The sequence below is a fragment of the Notolabrus celidotus genome, chromosome 17 (assembly GCF_009762535.1).
Source record: "Notolabrus celidotus isolate fNotCel1 chromosome 17, fNotCel1.pri, whole genome shotgun sequence".
Classification (NCBI taxonomy): domain Eukaryota; kingdom Metazoa; phylum Chordata; class Actinopteri; order Labriformes; family Labridae; genus Notolabrus; species Notolabrus celidotus.
In genome coordinates this window covers 2,397,866-2,412,485 of record NC_048288.1, presented here as the reverse complement: position 1 = coordinate 2,412,485, position 14,620 = coordinate 2,397,866, and the positions used below count along the sequence as shown (strand labels likewise).

General features: G+C 41.3%; 1 protein-coding gene and 1 long non-coding RNA gene across 2 annotated transcripts; one reads left to right on the top strand and one right to left on the bottom strand.

Annotated features, from left to right (window-relative positions):
* Nucleotides 1-2,185: 2,185 nt before the first annotated feature.
* tm9sf1 (transmembrane 9 superfamily member 1) lies at nt 2,186-14,620 on the bottom strand. Its single transcript, XM_034706074.1, has 9 exons — nt 14,069-14,620; nt 12,212-12,423; nt 11,031-11,162; nt 8,947-9,069; nt 8,349-8,707; nt 6,738-6,892; nt 6,264-6,449; nt 4,910-5,183; nt 2,186-3,314 (listed from the first exon to the last, which is right to left on the bottom strand). The coding sequence occupies exons 2-9, from the start codon at nt 12,416-12,418 to the stop codon at nt 2,921-2,923; spliced, it is 1,830 nt and encodes a 609-aa protein (XP_034561965.1). The 5' UTR covers nt 12,419-12,423; nt 14,069-14,620; the 3' UTR covers nt 2,186-2,920.
* Nucleotides 9,398-12,846, top strand: LOC117828783. Its single transcript, XR_004634492.1, has 3 exons — nt 9,398-9,449; nt 11,046-11,181; nt 12,333-12,846. It is a non-coding gene; the product is annotated as an uncharacterized LOC117828783 (long non-coding RNA).

The following is a 14,620-nucleotide window of genomic DNA, read 5'->3' as shown; positions in this document are numbered from 1 at the left end:
GTCACAGTTTCTATCAACTATTTTTAAAAAGGTAAATGTGAGAGTCATGATTAAGAATCAAATGGAATTAAAGCCACAAGCGGCGATGAACGGGCCCTCACACACCTGCAACCAATGCCTTGTGAGCCACCGCCTGATGATTGAGCGATTTCAGCATTTTAAAGCCCCCAAAAATCTATTTCCTGTTTCCAACCCTCACCTATGGTCATGAGCTGTGGGTCATGACCGAAAGGATAAGATCGCGGATACAAGCGGCTGAAATGAGTTTCCTCTGAAGGGTGTCTGGGCTCGGCCTTAGAGATAGGGTCAGGAGCTCGGACATCCAGAGGGAGCTCGGAGTAGAGCCGCTGCTCCTCCGCGTCGAAAGGAGTCAGCTGAGGTGGTTCGGGCATCTGATAAGGATGCCTCCCGGACGCCTCCCTTTAGAGGTGTTCCGGGCACGTCCAACTGGGAGAAGGCCCCGGGGTAGACCCAGAACGCGGTGGAGGGATTATATCTCCCGCCTGGTCTGGGAACGCCTCGGGATTCCCCAGGAGGAGCTGGAAAGTGTCGCCGGGGAGAGGGATGTCTGGGTCAATTTGCTTGGACTGCTACCCCCGCGACCCGACCCCGGATAAGCGGAAGAAAATGGATGGATGGATGGATGGTGAGACATTTGTGTTTGATGCACCGCCTGAAAGTCTGCCGCGCCCACAATTTCAGTCTGAACTATATGCCTCAAACTATTTTGAATCATCAATGTGTTTACTATAGAATGTGCCTTGTTGGGACTGAATTGGAGAAAAACCCTAGGAAGAGATCTTAAAAGTATGCACCCTTATTTGGGCTCCATTCTTCATATTCAAAGCTAGGTGGCGCTCTTTCTGTACAGTTTCAGATATGGGTGTAGGAGGCTTTTTTGTGCATCCTGATGCCATGAATATGCAAATTCATTTTCATGCATGTAGCTCAAAATAACCTATGGGGAGGGGTTTCTGAATTTGAGGCGGTGCTACTGAGCACATTCGACAATTTTTCTTTGAGACCAAAAGAATCTCAAATTTTTCACCAGGCTTGATGAGTGTGTGGGATATGGTGAGAATTAGGGCATTTTAAAGGCTCCAAAAATCAATTTATTGTTTATTGCGAGACGTGTTTGATGCATCGCCTGAATGTCGGCCACGCCCACTATTTTAGATTTCCCCAAATTTTTCTGATAACTTTGAATCATCAATGTGTTTACTACAGAATGCAATCTTTTAAATACGTACCCTGCGAATCGCCAAAATCAGATATTCTATTAAAATTTCCTGTTGGGATTTCACGATGACGCTAAGAGGCTTTATTGTAGATCTTGGGATGGTAGGTCTGCAAAAAAAATGTAATGCATGTAGGTGAAAGCAGCATGAGGGGCTGGCCTTTTAAGTCATTAGGGGGTGCTATGGAGCAGCTATTGGCACGAAAGCAATGAATTCATAAATTTTACGGCATGACTGAATTTTGTGCAAAGATTTGGTGAGTTTTCGGCCACGATAAGGCATACAAACTTGGGTTTTAGGCGGCAGAAAAATAATAATCCTTAGGGTTTCAAGAGGGCCTTTGGCAACCTCATGGCTGTGGGGAGTAGGGGTGCTGAGGGTGCTGCAGCACCCACTGTTGGAAAAGGCATCACACATTTTTTTCTGGATGTATAAATAAGTTGAAATAAATACATTAATTAACACAATAAATCAGTTTTTTTTTCATTGTATTATTTTCTGAAAATGTAATGCCTGAGGAAGATTTGAGAAATAATTATAGCAATTTTAAATAGTTATTCATTTTAAAATAACCTGATGCATGGGCCCTGTGTGTGTGCCTGCTTAAAAACTGAACATATTTGGATAAGTTCTGTTCAATGCGCTTTACTGCCTTTTGGGCCTGTTTTGCTAGGTTTGGCTTGTATGCTCTTTGCTGTATACGGGGTAGGGAAGTTGCAATTTGTGAATTTATAATGAAAAGTTCTCTTGAAAGCTTTTATTCAAACCAGATAAATAAAAATAAAATGTATGTGCGCTATAGCCTATCAGTTGCATAAGTAACCTAAATGCAAAAAGAAAAAAAATTGCACCTCTTACTACAGCACCCCAAACTTAAAGCCACTTCCCACAGCTCTGGGCAACCTTGTCGTTGCTCGGGCCCTATAACTGTGGAGACAATACAACAGTTTATTAAAAAGCTCTTTATTGAAAAGACCATATGTACATCAGAACCAAGATCACAGTCAGTCATAGACTACAACGACAACATTGCTCCCATCACCCACATTTTCAACAGCTGTTGAATCTTAAAGGCATCGTTCACTTCTTCACTGCAGGGCCAGATGAACCTTCTTCCATTACATAAGAATATGCTGCCAATATTTAAGTGTTTGGAAATAAAACTGCAAGATATATCCTTTCACAGTTGCTTTATTGATCAGAACTACTTGGTCAACCGTCTAATAGAGTAAACTGAGTAATGTGGGGTTTACAGGGTGTGTGGATCCTGCCGGGCCCTGGTTGACCTTAAAGACGGAATCTTAGCATTTGATGCACACTGCATCATACAGCAATGAAATCTCTGTTTTAATAGTGTTACACATTAAACCCATTCAATTTCTAAGGACGTAATAATCCCTTTTTACTGAAACATCCCATTTTATCCTTAAATACATGATCCACCGCATAAAGTCACTGATGTCGTCTGTTACCATCCAGTCATCCCTTATTCAACCACAGCTAGACTTCCATCAGCTACTCAAGTAAAGGCCCCATGTCTGCTCCCATTAACCCAAGGTGTGTATCTGTGTATGTCGCGTTGTGTATGACAAAAGAGCAAAAGGACAGTATGTAGATTGTCCATGTGTGCTACAAGGATATGTTTGTTTATAGTTGTATATCCATGCCTTCACATTTCCTCTCTAGTCCATCTTGAGGCTCCGGTAGATGTAGCGAATAAATGCCAGAGACGCCCAGAACGACACGCTGCCCAGCATCAGAGAGAAAACCATCGCCGTGAGCAGAGAGTAGCCGAAGAACTCTGTGCTCTGCACCAGGCCGCTCATAGAGGACCGGTTCCGATAGTAGAAAACAGAGTAGACGAAGATGAAGAGGCCGGTGGAGCCGGTGCTGAGCACGCTCCGCCACCACCACCTGTAGTCCTCGCCTGACAGAAGGAAGTACGTGAGCGCCACAGAGATGCACGCACCGACTGAGAGGAGGATGGCAAACACACACAGCAGGATGCCATAAAGAGTGTAGTGCTCTCTCCCCCAAACAGTGGCAAAGATGTAGTACAGCTCCACTGAGATGGCACTGAGGTGGAAACACAAGAGATAGGAATGAGTGAAGAAAATCACACTTATATGGCTCTCCTCTAAGTCTCTCTCTTTTTTTATTTCTAATTTCTTTCTAAGAGATTTAAAAACAAAAACAGAGCTCTAAGTGATGGAACTTCACTGTCACCCAAAATGCCAACTCTAAACATACATCAAAACATCTGTCGAATAATAACAAAAATAATAAAACAAAACTTCAACAAAGTGTAGAAATACAGTCATTCATTATTTGGAGATCAATAATCCTAAATCCCAATTATTGACATAAATATAATCTCTACCTGGGTTATCGTCTCTTACTGTAGCTGAAGAATGGACATAGTTTCATACCAACAACAACTGAGGAGTGAATTCAGAGTTTTAACCTCAAACATTACCAGTAGGGATATATAGGACAATGGTAAAAAATCAATTTAACAACATTTGTATCTGGATATTATTTTTAAACAGTAGAAGGTGCTATCTGTATTATACTCCGCTTGTTCAACATCATGAAGTCTCTTGCTGCTCTCTGGTCACTCTCTGAGTGGAGGTGTTTGAAGTTTAAAGCATGTTTCAGAATCAGCTGACTGAAGGTGTTGCTCACAGTGGAGACGCTCAGCTGGGGGCTGCAGCTGAGTGACAGGTCTCCATGAGAGCTTTTTTTCTCCACCACTGGACTGACTCTGACCCGGTTGTGCTCCAGGCTGACACCTGACCGCGTTCACATGCTTATTTTTCTCAATAAGAAGGAGTAGACAGAAAACTGGACACTGAGTCTGAAATCTGATCCTGTTCAGTTGTCCTGTTGCAGTAAATCCACATGTTGTAGTCTGAGTCTTCACTCTATGACCATGCGTCCACAGAGATTATTTATAAGCCTGCTCCTCATGTTAATATTCAGTGTGTTAACATTTTGAACACCTCAATATGATCGTAGCTGTTTAATACTGTCAGTAATATACACTGTGTCAGGAAGGAACATTTGATTTAGGGGGAAAACACATTTGTCATTATTTCTGACATGGAAAACATTTTTTTAATGATTAAACAATAATTGATCGTTAACATTTCCAAAGATCGATCATGGAAAATACTTGAATTTTACATCACATGTCTCTATAATTGTTCCATCAAGGTATTTTTGTAGAGTGATTTTAGTTTTTTTACAAGGTGCTGAAAAAAAGTGTGCAGTGGTTTAATTTGAGTTACAACACACCTTAAAAATGAAAAAGGATGACTTTGTTTACAAAGAAATATAAGACAACAATATATATATCCCAACTGTCCATATCTGAGGACTGAAATAAAATAATAGTTATTTAAATTTTAAGTTCAATCCAGTTTTCTTACGTTAGAGAATCGTGAGTGAATCGTGTCCGGAACCCAAAATCAGGATTGGAATCGAATTGTGGGTTGAGTGTATCCTTACATCCCTTATGACCAGTGTGGTTTGATAATACCACTGTGAACGGTGAAACCTTTAGTGTTATCATACTGTGCTTTTACTTTCACTTTATTGCCTTACATAAGGAGGAGGAGAGAATGCCGCTTTTGATAAAAGCACTCCTTCTGCATGAAATGACAGCTCACCTGAAGGGCAGAAAGCCTCCGATGGACATGTGAACAGCCGTGTGTTTGTACCACGGCTGTGTGGGGATCTGTCGGGCGATGTTGCGTGTGCGGCAGGGTGCCTGGAAGCTGCCAGCTCGGTTCTTTCCCACAATGCCGCCTATGACGGTGAGCGGGAAGCCCACTAGCACCCATGCACCCAGCAGGAGGAGCACAGTGGTGGCTGGCAGAGCCTGAGTGGAGCCACTCCACCAGTGGACGGAGTTTACCACACTCCAGGTCAGGAACAGAGGAGCTGTGGAAGGATACGGCATGAATAAGAAAGCTTTCTGAACAAAGTACTTCTGCAAAGTTTAAATACAAGGAAACATTTCACACACTGACTGCACATACATTTTGCAAGGAATGAAAAACACCATCAGTAACCACTAAAATCACATTTACATAAGATTTTAACAATTCAAAGGTTTAAACTCTTTTACACAAACAACAGAGTGAAAAATATCACTCCTTAGACTCCATCATGTTCATATACTGATGGTTCTGAAAGCAAAACACTGTCTCAGTTTATAAAATCCTGCTCTGACTTGATCATCTAACGCTGCAATCACAGCTCATCCATGTTTGGAAACTAAGAAAGGAAATATCAGAGACTTCTGAGTAAGATACAGGAGGAAGCAAGAGAAGAAAAACAGGTATAAATGTGTAAATCTCTCAGATCAGCCAACATGCTTGTTGGTTGTTCCCAGAGTCTGTTTGAAGTCCAAGGGCTTTTTCAGTCCGGGCTTCTTCAACTGTGGAACTGTGGACCTACCAGATGAAGTAAGGCGTGCTACTTCTGTCTGTAATTTTAAATTGCTTCTTAAAACATTCTTTTTTAAGAAAAGGCCTTCATAACTATGTCAACATGTTATTCTGCTCTTGTTATGCATTCAAGGAGTTCATTTATTATTAATGTTATTATTATTATTATTATTATTATTAATGTTAATATTATTATTATTATTATCATTATTGTTATTATTATTATTATTATCATTATCATTATTATTATTATTATTAACACATATATTTATACATACATCTTTTATATATATATATTTTTTTGTTTGTCTTTCTGTGAAGCACTTTGCAACTTTGTTTAGAAAAGTGTTATTGAAATAAAGATCATCATTATTATTATTATTATTATTATTATAATTATAAATGATTGAGGTGAATATAGAGTGCCTTAATCTGGGATGCATTGTTGAATTTGCACACTTTGTTCTATCTTGCTTTATCCAGAAGCATGTGGACCGGTAGAGGCATTCTGTGATCCTCACCCTTGTCTCACAGCTCAGGTGTGGCCCTGAACCCTTCTTATCAGACTCACCAGAGAAAAGCGCTGAGGCGAGGATGATGTTCCATACCCAGCGCTGCCCGTTGATCTGTGTGTAGAAGCTGCATGACACGTAGCCTGACACACAGCTGGTCAGAGCATACAGGACAATAGCTGCAGAGTTGATGGCACCGTGTCTGTGCACATTGAACATTCCCAGCAACGCCATGATGATGATTCCTGCAGAACGGCAACAAGAAGAGTGATCAGACGTCTGCACCTGAGATCTGTACATTTTACCTGCAGCAGTACTCAGGTTTCAAGTTGTTCTATCATTCTGCTGAGAAGAAAAAAGAGGGTCGCCACAGGTCAGTGCTGCTCTGAAAATAAGTCCACTCAGTTTTCAAACACAACAATGATATTCCCCGATGCTGTTTTGGAATCTGACACACATCCATGTGTATGTGTGTGTTTACATTTAGCTGTGTTTAACTAGTTTCCTGTCCAGTGTTAAAGATAAACACTCACCTGTGGCAAGGGTAAGAAACTGAGCCCCCACTCCCAGCACAGCACACAGCAGACTTTTGTACGGAGGAAACCTGAAGACGTCCGTGTGTATGATCTTCCAGCCGTTGTCACCCTGATCCAAATCATCACAGCCCCCATCCTCCTCCACATTGTACCTGAGGGTGAGAGAAAAACGTCATCACATACCTGACACATTCAAAGCTTAAACATAGGGATGTGAGTAAACACTCAACCCATGATTTCATTCCAATCCGGATTTTTGGTTCACGATACGATTCACTCACGATTTTCAAGAAAACTGGATTGAACTCAAAATTTAAATAACTATTATTTTACTTCAGTCCTCAGATATGGACAGTTGGGATATATATTTGTTCTCTTATATTTTTTTGAAAACAAAGTCATCCTTTTTCATTTTTAAGGTGTGTTGTAACTCAAATTAAACCACTGCACACTTTTTTTCAGCACCTTGCAAAAAAACTGAAATGTCCTTACAAAAATACCTTGTTGGAAAATTTCAGAACAATCATAGAGAAATGGAAAGTGAACGATTCCCAAATGAAAGTATCAAATATTAAAACAAATAAGGTCAATCTCTTTAAATCAGGGATGTAAATTTCAAGTATCTTCTGTGATCGATCTTAGGAAATGTTAACGATCAATTATCATTTAATCATCTAAAAAACGTAAAAGTCTTCCATGTTAGAAAAAATGACAAATTAGTTTTTCCCCCTAAATCAAATGTTCCTTCATGACACAGTGTATATTACTGACGGTGTTAAACAGATATGATCATATTGAGGTGTTTAACATGTTAACACTCTGAATATCAACGTGAGGAGCAGCTTATAAATAATCTCTGTGGACGCATGGAGTGAAGACTCAGACTACAACATGTGGATTTACTGCAACAGGACAACTGAACAGGATCAGATTTCAGACTCAGTGTCCAGTTTTCTGTCTACTCCTTCTTATTGAGAAAAATAAGCATTTAAACGCGGTCAGGTGTCAGCCGGGAGCACAACCGGGTCAGAATCAGTCCGGCGGTGGAGAAACAAAGCTCTCATGGAGACCTGTCACTCAGCTGCAGCCCCCAGCTGAGCGTCTCCACTGTGAGCAACACCTTCAGTCAGCTGATTCTGAATCATGCTTTAAACTTAAAACACCTCCACTCAGAGAGTGACCAGAGAGCAGCAAGAGACTTCATGATGTTGAACAAGTGGAGTATAATACAGATAGCGCCTTCTACTGTTTATAAAAAATATCCAGACACAAATGTTGTTGAATCAATTCTAATCCACCCTTATTTAAATTGATTTTTACCATCTTGCGATATATCCTTACATCCCCACTTAAAGATTAAAGGTGATCCCACCTGGAGAACAGAGTGAGCAAAGATTATCAATCCAAAAACATGTCAGATTTGATTTATGTCTTCAGGGTAAACACACGGTGTAGATTTACACTTCATCTCCTCAGAGGAACAAAGTGAAGCTGGCTCTACCTGATGATCTATTTCACTCAGTAGAACTCTTTATGTGGAAGACAGGTAACTCAAAGGTTCACATACATTGGTGATAAGTAAGCGCTTGAGTTTCTTTGCTGACTAACCTGGCAAAGTCATTCTTCAGGACGCGCATGAGGATGATGATGACGAAGCCCAGCAGCAGCACCACCAGCACCAGTGAGTTAATGATGGACAGCCAGTGGATCTCAAGTGTTTTAGGGAAGAAGGAGTAGTCCCTGAGGCGCTCAGCTCTCCGGGCATGAGTAAGGGGGGATTCAAACCAGCGTACACTGTAGGTGTGGGTCACTGTTAGGCTGCCTCCACCCACTCCAACTCCACCCACTGCTGCCCCCGCCCCCTCCTCCAGGGGAACAGGTTTCACATCTTTCACTGAGACGTTGGCAAAAATCACAGAGTCACCGTTGTACTCGATGTTGAAGTCTAGATGAGTCCACAAACCCACCTGTAAGAAGTAGGAGAAGAGGGCAGGGAGTGAGGAGAGGGCAATAAAAAGGAGACAACATAATAAAACAGAGAGAAGGGAATGAGAGATAAGCAGAGTGACAGTGAGTGGCTCAGCTGATACAGTAGCTTAGCTTTGCATTAAAAATAAAACCTACAACAGTCTCTCTGTGTTTCTCTTCGTCACAATCCTTTCCTCTCCACATCTCCAACAAGCCCTGAGAAGCACTAATGGCTCACCTTGTGGCTGTGAGGCAGGAAGCCGCTCTCCTCTATGTATCCCACAAACCCCCAGATTGGAATCTCGTCCAGGACAAATTCAAAGTAGAACAGCTCCTCGATGGCCTCACGAAGCTCATCCACCTGAAACACAGTCCACATCCATGATCACAGTCTACGTGTCTTCATGAACACAGCTTGGAGTTCAGCCTGCAATGTTAAAACTGTTGGCCTGAAAAGGATTTTTTGGTTAAGTAAACATAAATGTTCCATTTTGTTGCAAACTACATCAAAGTAGTTATCTCAACTACCAGTATTAAGTGTGTTGTGTAAAGTTGGTCTCATTTCATAAGTTAGGTTGGTAAAACTATAAATTATGGGTTTGAGGCTCGGCTAAATGATTTGAGTCTGCTTCAGGCAAAGAACGGGGTCTCCAACTCAAATCTACAGGGGTCTTCCACACTTTCAATTCCCCACATGTGGCGCCATCTCTCCTGTCCTGTGTGGATTTGATCGCCCTAAAGGTGAGTGTTTGGTTTGAGTATTGTATTGAAACTCTAGCTTTACAGTTGGTCAGTTGATGGTGAGTTGATTACCGGTTACTGTCACTTTAATTTGTTTAGTTAGTTTAATAAGGCGTGGTCATTACCAATAGTTACACCTTGAACATTAGCTAGCTACCTTGCAGGTGTGAAAACAGTGCAGTGACATGCAGTAACAAAGGAACATTTTCTGAACAAACAATAAGTTGACACAACTTTCATTTCTGAGTGTGTAGAACTCAAAACTTTAAGTTACACTACATATGAATGATAAGTTATCTCAACAAAAACTCATCAGTTAGCTCAAATGTAAGATTTCTAGTTAGCCTCAAAACTCAAAAATGAAGTGCAGACAGTTACCTTGAAATTTTGAGTTTTCACAGCTCTTTCGTTTTAACAGTGGCCCAATCTCAATGTCCTCCCTAAGCCCTGAGCCCTGAGCCCTGAGCCCTGAGCCCTGAGCCCTGAGCCCTGAGCCCTGAGCCCTGAGCCCTGAGCCCTGAGCCCTGAGCCCTTCTTGACTTAATTGAAGCCAGCTGGAAAGTGATTGAGGGCAGGAGGCTGTAAGGGCTGAAAACCGATGAACTGGAATGGGACAGCACTTTGAGACTTCTCACGTAACCTGCATGACGTCACCAGCTCACCATAGCGATATTAGGATTTTTTATTGCACAATTTGTACTTTCCTCAAATTCAAGGTGCTTAAGGGACAACCGACTGTCATGTGATCCAGGCTCTCACCGTATCGACTGCTTCACCACAACACTTAAAATATATAAATAGGCCATATAACCATAAATATATAAATAGGCTATATTACTAAAAATATATAAATGATACTGTATACACATCTGTGTGAAGATGAATAGATTAAGGCTGTTTTCTATATTTATACTTACAGGCAGACTTTTTTACCTGTAAATTTCATTGTAACTTTCATGCTTCTTTTTAGCTGTCGCACTTTTTTTATTTCATGTTACAGCGTTTGTTTACTCTTCCATGCTCGCAGGCTTCCCCTGGGAATCCCGTGTTTCACGTCACAATGCTATGAACTCTGGGTAATTCCCTTATGCTAAGTCTGCAAAAATGCCCACTTATGGAAAGGGGGCATAAAGGGCTCAAAAGGTCTGAGAGAGATCCCACACACACTTGATGATTTGACAGTGGGACAGCCTTAAGCCCTCACGGACTTAGCGGGAACGCGCCTAAAAGTCAGTGAGGGCTTGAGGGTGGACATTGAGATTGGGCCAGTGTGTATGTGACGTGTGAACTTCAAAGCAGTTTTATTGTAATTGAGCCTGCTGTTGGGGATCTGTAGCACCACATCGACAGAGATTCTCCACTGTGCCAAAACAAACACCAGTAAAACCAGATCCTGATCCTGGTACACGTCTTCAAATGCATTGAGGCTGTTCATGTAACCAGCAGCCAATTCATCACGTGGGAATTTCAACTTACAGTCAAACTTCATGAATTATAAAACTGAAAATCAAACACCTGACCCAGGAGGTGTGTTAAAATACAGAGTGTTGAGTTCACTTGATTAAAGAAACACTAAGGTACCTGTTTGTCTGACAGAGTGAGCTGGCAGACCGTTTTCTTCTCCACATTTTCTCTGAATCGGATCAGATACAACGATTCAGCCATCCTGTCTCCATCCAACACTTCTCCCAGACTAAGGGACTTGTGGTGCACCTGAGGAGAGTGAGTTGAGGTGAGTAACAGAAAGTGAAAGAGCTGCACACAAAACTACACATACAGAATATGACAACCTGGAAACATAAATCACAATCAGAGGGTTAATATGTAACGCTTCTCTAACTCATGTCTGTAAAGTTATCTTACTAAGTCCCTGTCAGAGATACATTTCAATATCTTAATGCAAAAAACAACCCATGATCTGTCAACACAATGACACATTTTATTTCCTTGTACATTATACACTACCAGTCAAAAGTTTGGAAACACCTTCTCATTCAAGGGTTTGTATTTATTGTAATGATTGTAAACACTGTAGATTAATACTGAAGACATCAAAACTATGAAAGAACATATATTGAATTATTGAATGAAGAACAAAGTGTTAAACAAAGCAGAATCTGTTTTATATTTTAGATTCTGTAAAGTAGCCCCCTTTTTCCTTCATGACAGCTTTGAACACTCTTGGTATTCTCTCAGTCTGCTTCATGAAGTGGTCTCCTGGAATGGTTTCTAATGAACATGAGCCTTGTCAAGAGTTCATTTGTAGAATGACTTGACTTCTTAATGTGTTTGAGACCATCAGTTGTGTTGTTCAGAGGTAGGGTTAGTACACAATGGATAGCCCTATTTGACTACTGTTGTAATCCAGATTATGGTAAAACCAGATTATTTCATAGTTTTGATGTCTTCAGTATTAATCTACAATGTTGAAAATAATTCAAATAAATAAAAACCATTGAATGAGAAGGTGTGTCCAAACTTTTGACTGGTGGTGTGTGTTTTAATATAATCCTTATCAATGCTACTTCTTCTATGATAGAAACACAAGAACACAAAATACTGCAACCTTTAGTGTGACTTTGTTGTTATTATCTAATTAGACAGCTTACTTATTGGATCACCTTTTAATAAAATACATTTAAAAGAAGGGTTATCCTCTGGTGTTCATACAAGTGTCTCTATTTAACATGACAAATGAATATCCAGTTCACTGTGGATAACAGCAGCCCATTAATACACAGTGAAAGAGAAGAAAGACTGACCTTATCTGGCCTGCAAACAGGCAGGGTGTAGTAGTGATATGTCTCATGGGGGTTATGATAAGGGCCCACTTTGTTAACATAGAGAGTCACGTTGTCCCCCTGCTTGTAACCCACTGCCCAGCCTGAGAACAAGCAGATGATCAAGATGCAGTGCAGGCTCATCGTCCTCTGGCAGCCACCTGGCAGGTGTCCTGTTCCACACTGCATAACCCCTGTCGCAAAAACAGACAGTTCATCAGAACCAGAGGGACGCGGCTGTGTACACTGACAGGAGGCCTCCTATTCCAAGAATAAGCCTATATGCGTGGCATTTAGAGCTGATATGCAGAGATTGATACCGCAGATGTATGTTAATCAAACATTTTAAGCGACAATACTTTTCAATGTTGTCAATTAAAGAACACTTGGATAGAATTGTGAACCTCTCCAGAGTGTGTGTGTTTAAGGGTGTGTAACCTAATGAGCTTTATCAGTTTATATCAGTTAGTTTGGAGTTTTATGAGCATACATTGTTCACAAATCCTATTCTAGGTGTGTTTGTTGTCATTGTGTGTTTTCAACCTGCATGTCTCTCTATGGAGCCCTTTTGTTGCTTACCATTTCAAAATAAACTAGTGCCACACTTTTTCCACTTCCAGGATGCTACATGAGTACACAGACAAGACACACTTCACCTGAAACCAATGAACCATACTGTGCATCAAAAAGCAAAGTCAAGTCACAGAAACTTTGTCCCATGTGTGTCCTTACAGTGACCCAACACAGCATGTGGTGTCACAGTCAGGGTGGGAGGACCAAAAGGGATGAATCACTACTTGCCAAATGTCACAGTGATGTGTAAATTGTGAGATAGAATAGAATAGAATAGAATGTACTTTATTTATCCCTAAAGGGAAATTCAGGTGTCTGGCAGATTAAATGATAAAAATCACATAAAAGTAATTCATTCAGGTGTCTGTCAGCTCATCTCCCATTGGCTAGAGAGTTCTGAAGCCTAATGTCTGCAGGGATGAATGATTTTCTGTATCTCTCAGTCCTGCAGCGCAGAGAGATGAGCCGCCCACTGCTGCTGTTTCTCTGGTCGACAAAGAAGTTGTGAAGTGGATGATCTGTGTAATTTAGAATGGCCTCTAGCTTCTTCTGTGTGCATCTCTCCACCACAGCCCCCAGTGAGTCCAACCTGGTTCCAATAACACTGCCAGCTGTTTTCACTAGTTTGAAAAGAGCTGGCACTGTGATTGGAACCACTATCTATATATGAAGCTTTAATCACATAACCAAGTGAAAACAATATGTATGCTTATGCCTCTGCCAGACCTGAACACTCTGGCGACAGCAGAGCTCAGTATAAGGAGCGTACAGATAGTGTTTAGTATAAAGTGTGTGTGTTGTCTTACACAGTATGGATTCAGCAGGTTTCTTACCAGTGCTGCTGTCTTCAGTATCACCTGTCCTAAATCTGACTCTGCAATGACTCTGAAGACTAGCATCGCAGCTGCAGGTCTGGACTTCCTTAGTGCTGCAGCCACTCATCTAACAGGCTTTATGCATGAACCAATATGGGTTCAGACTTAAGGTTCATGGATAAAGAATACTAAAATAATCCTCTACCAAAAACATTATAAGTTAGGGCAAGGTCAAGTAGTAACAAAACCATAGGGGCATGTTATTTCATTGTCATGCATCTTCTGTGTTAAGAAAAGTGACTGTGAGGAGGTTTCTTACTGACTTCTTTACAACAAACAACTTAATCCGTGCAAACATGGCTCTCCTCCATGAACCCAGACTGCATTAAGTGGACTCAGGGTGAGTGATGATGACCAAACACAGACAAGGAGTAAGGAAAAGCCACATTACCAGTTCAAGTTGTGTCACTTTAGTCCTGATGCTGCAGATCGCACGAAACCAGTCTGTCCGCTGGATTCCTGGGACTCCAGGCCCCTACAGTCTCCTCTGTGCCCCGTCTGTACCGAGACTCAGTGCAACATTAAAGAGTCCACATCTTCAGATCCTCAGAGCAGTGTCCCAGCGTGTTCTGAATAAACTGCATTCATATCAGGGTACATAGTGTACTTTTAATGACACACGAGACAGTGTGGAAGAAGGGGTCCGACTCCACGTCACCTTAAAAAATAAAAATAATGACGACTAGCTTGACTTTTCCGGAGGGGGCGGGGAAACGAAGAAGCACAGCCGCCGTTACCGTAGATTCGTAGCCGGAACTATGTCGCCATTATGTGCCATTTGAAATCTACGTGGTTTATTCTCGTTTATCCGAAAGCTTACATTTACATCTCTGGAGCCCCGACCTGAGAAACTCTAATATTTTTCTATCTGACCGGATTTCCTTCCACCTCAACGAACCAATCAAATACCTTTGCAGCACTTCCTTGTTCGAGGCCAGACATT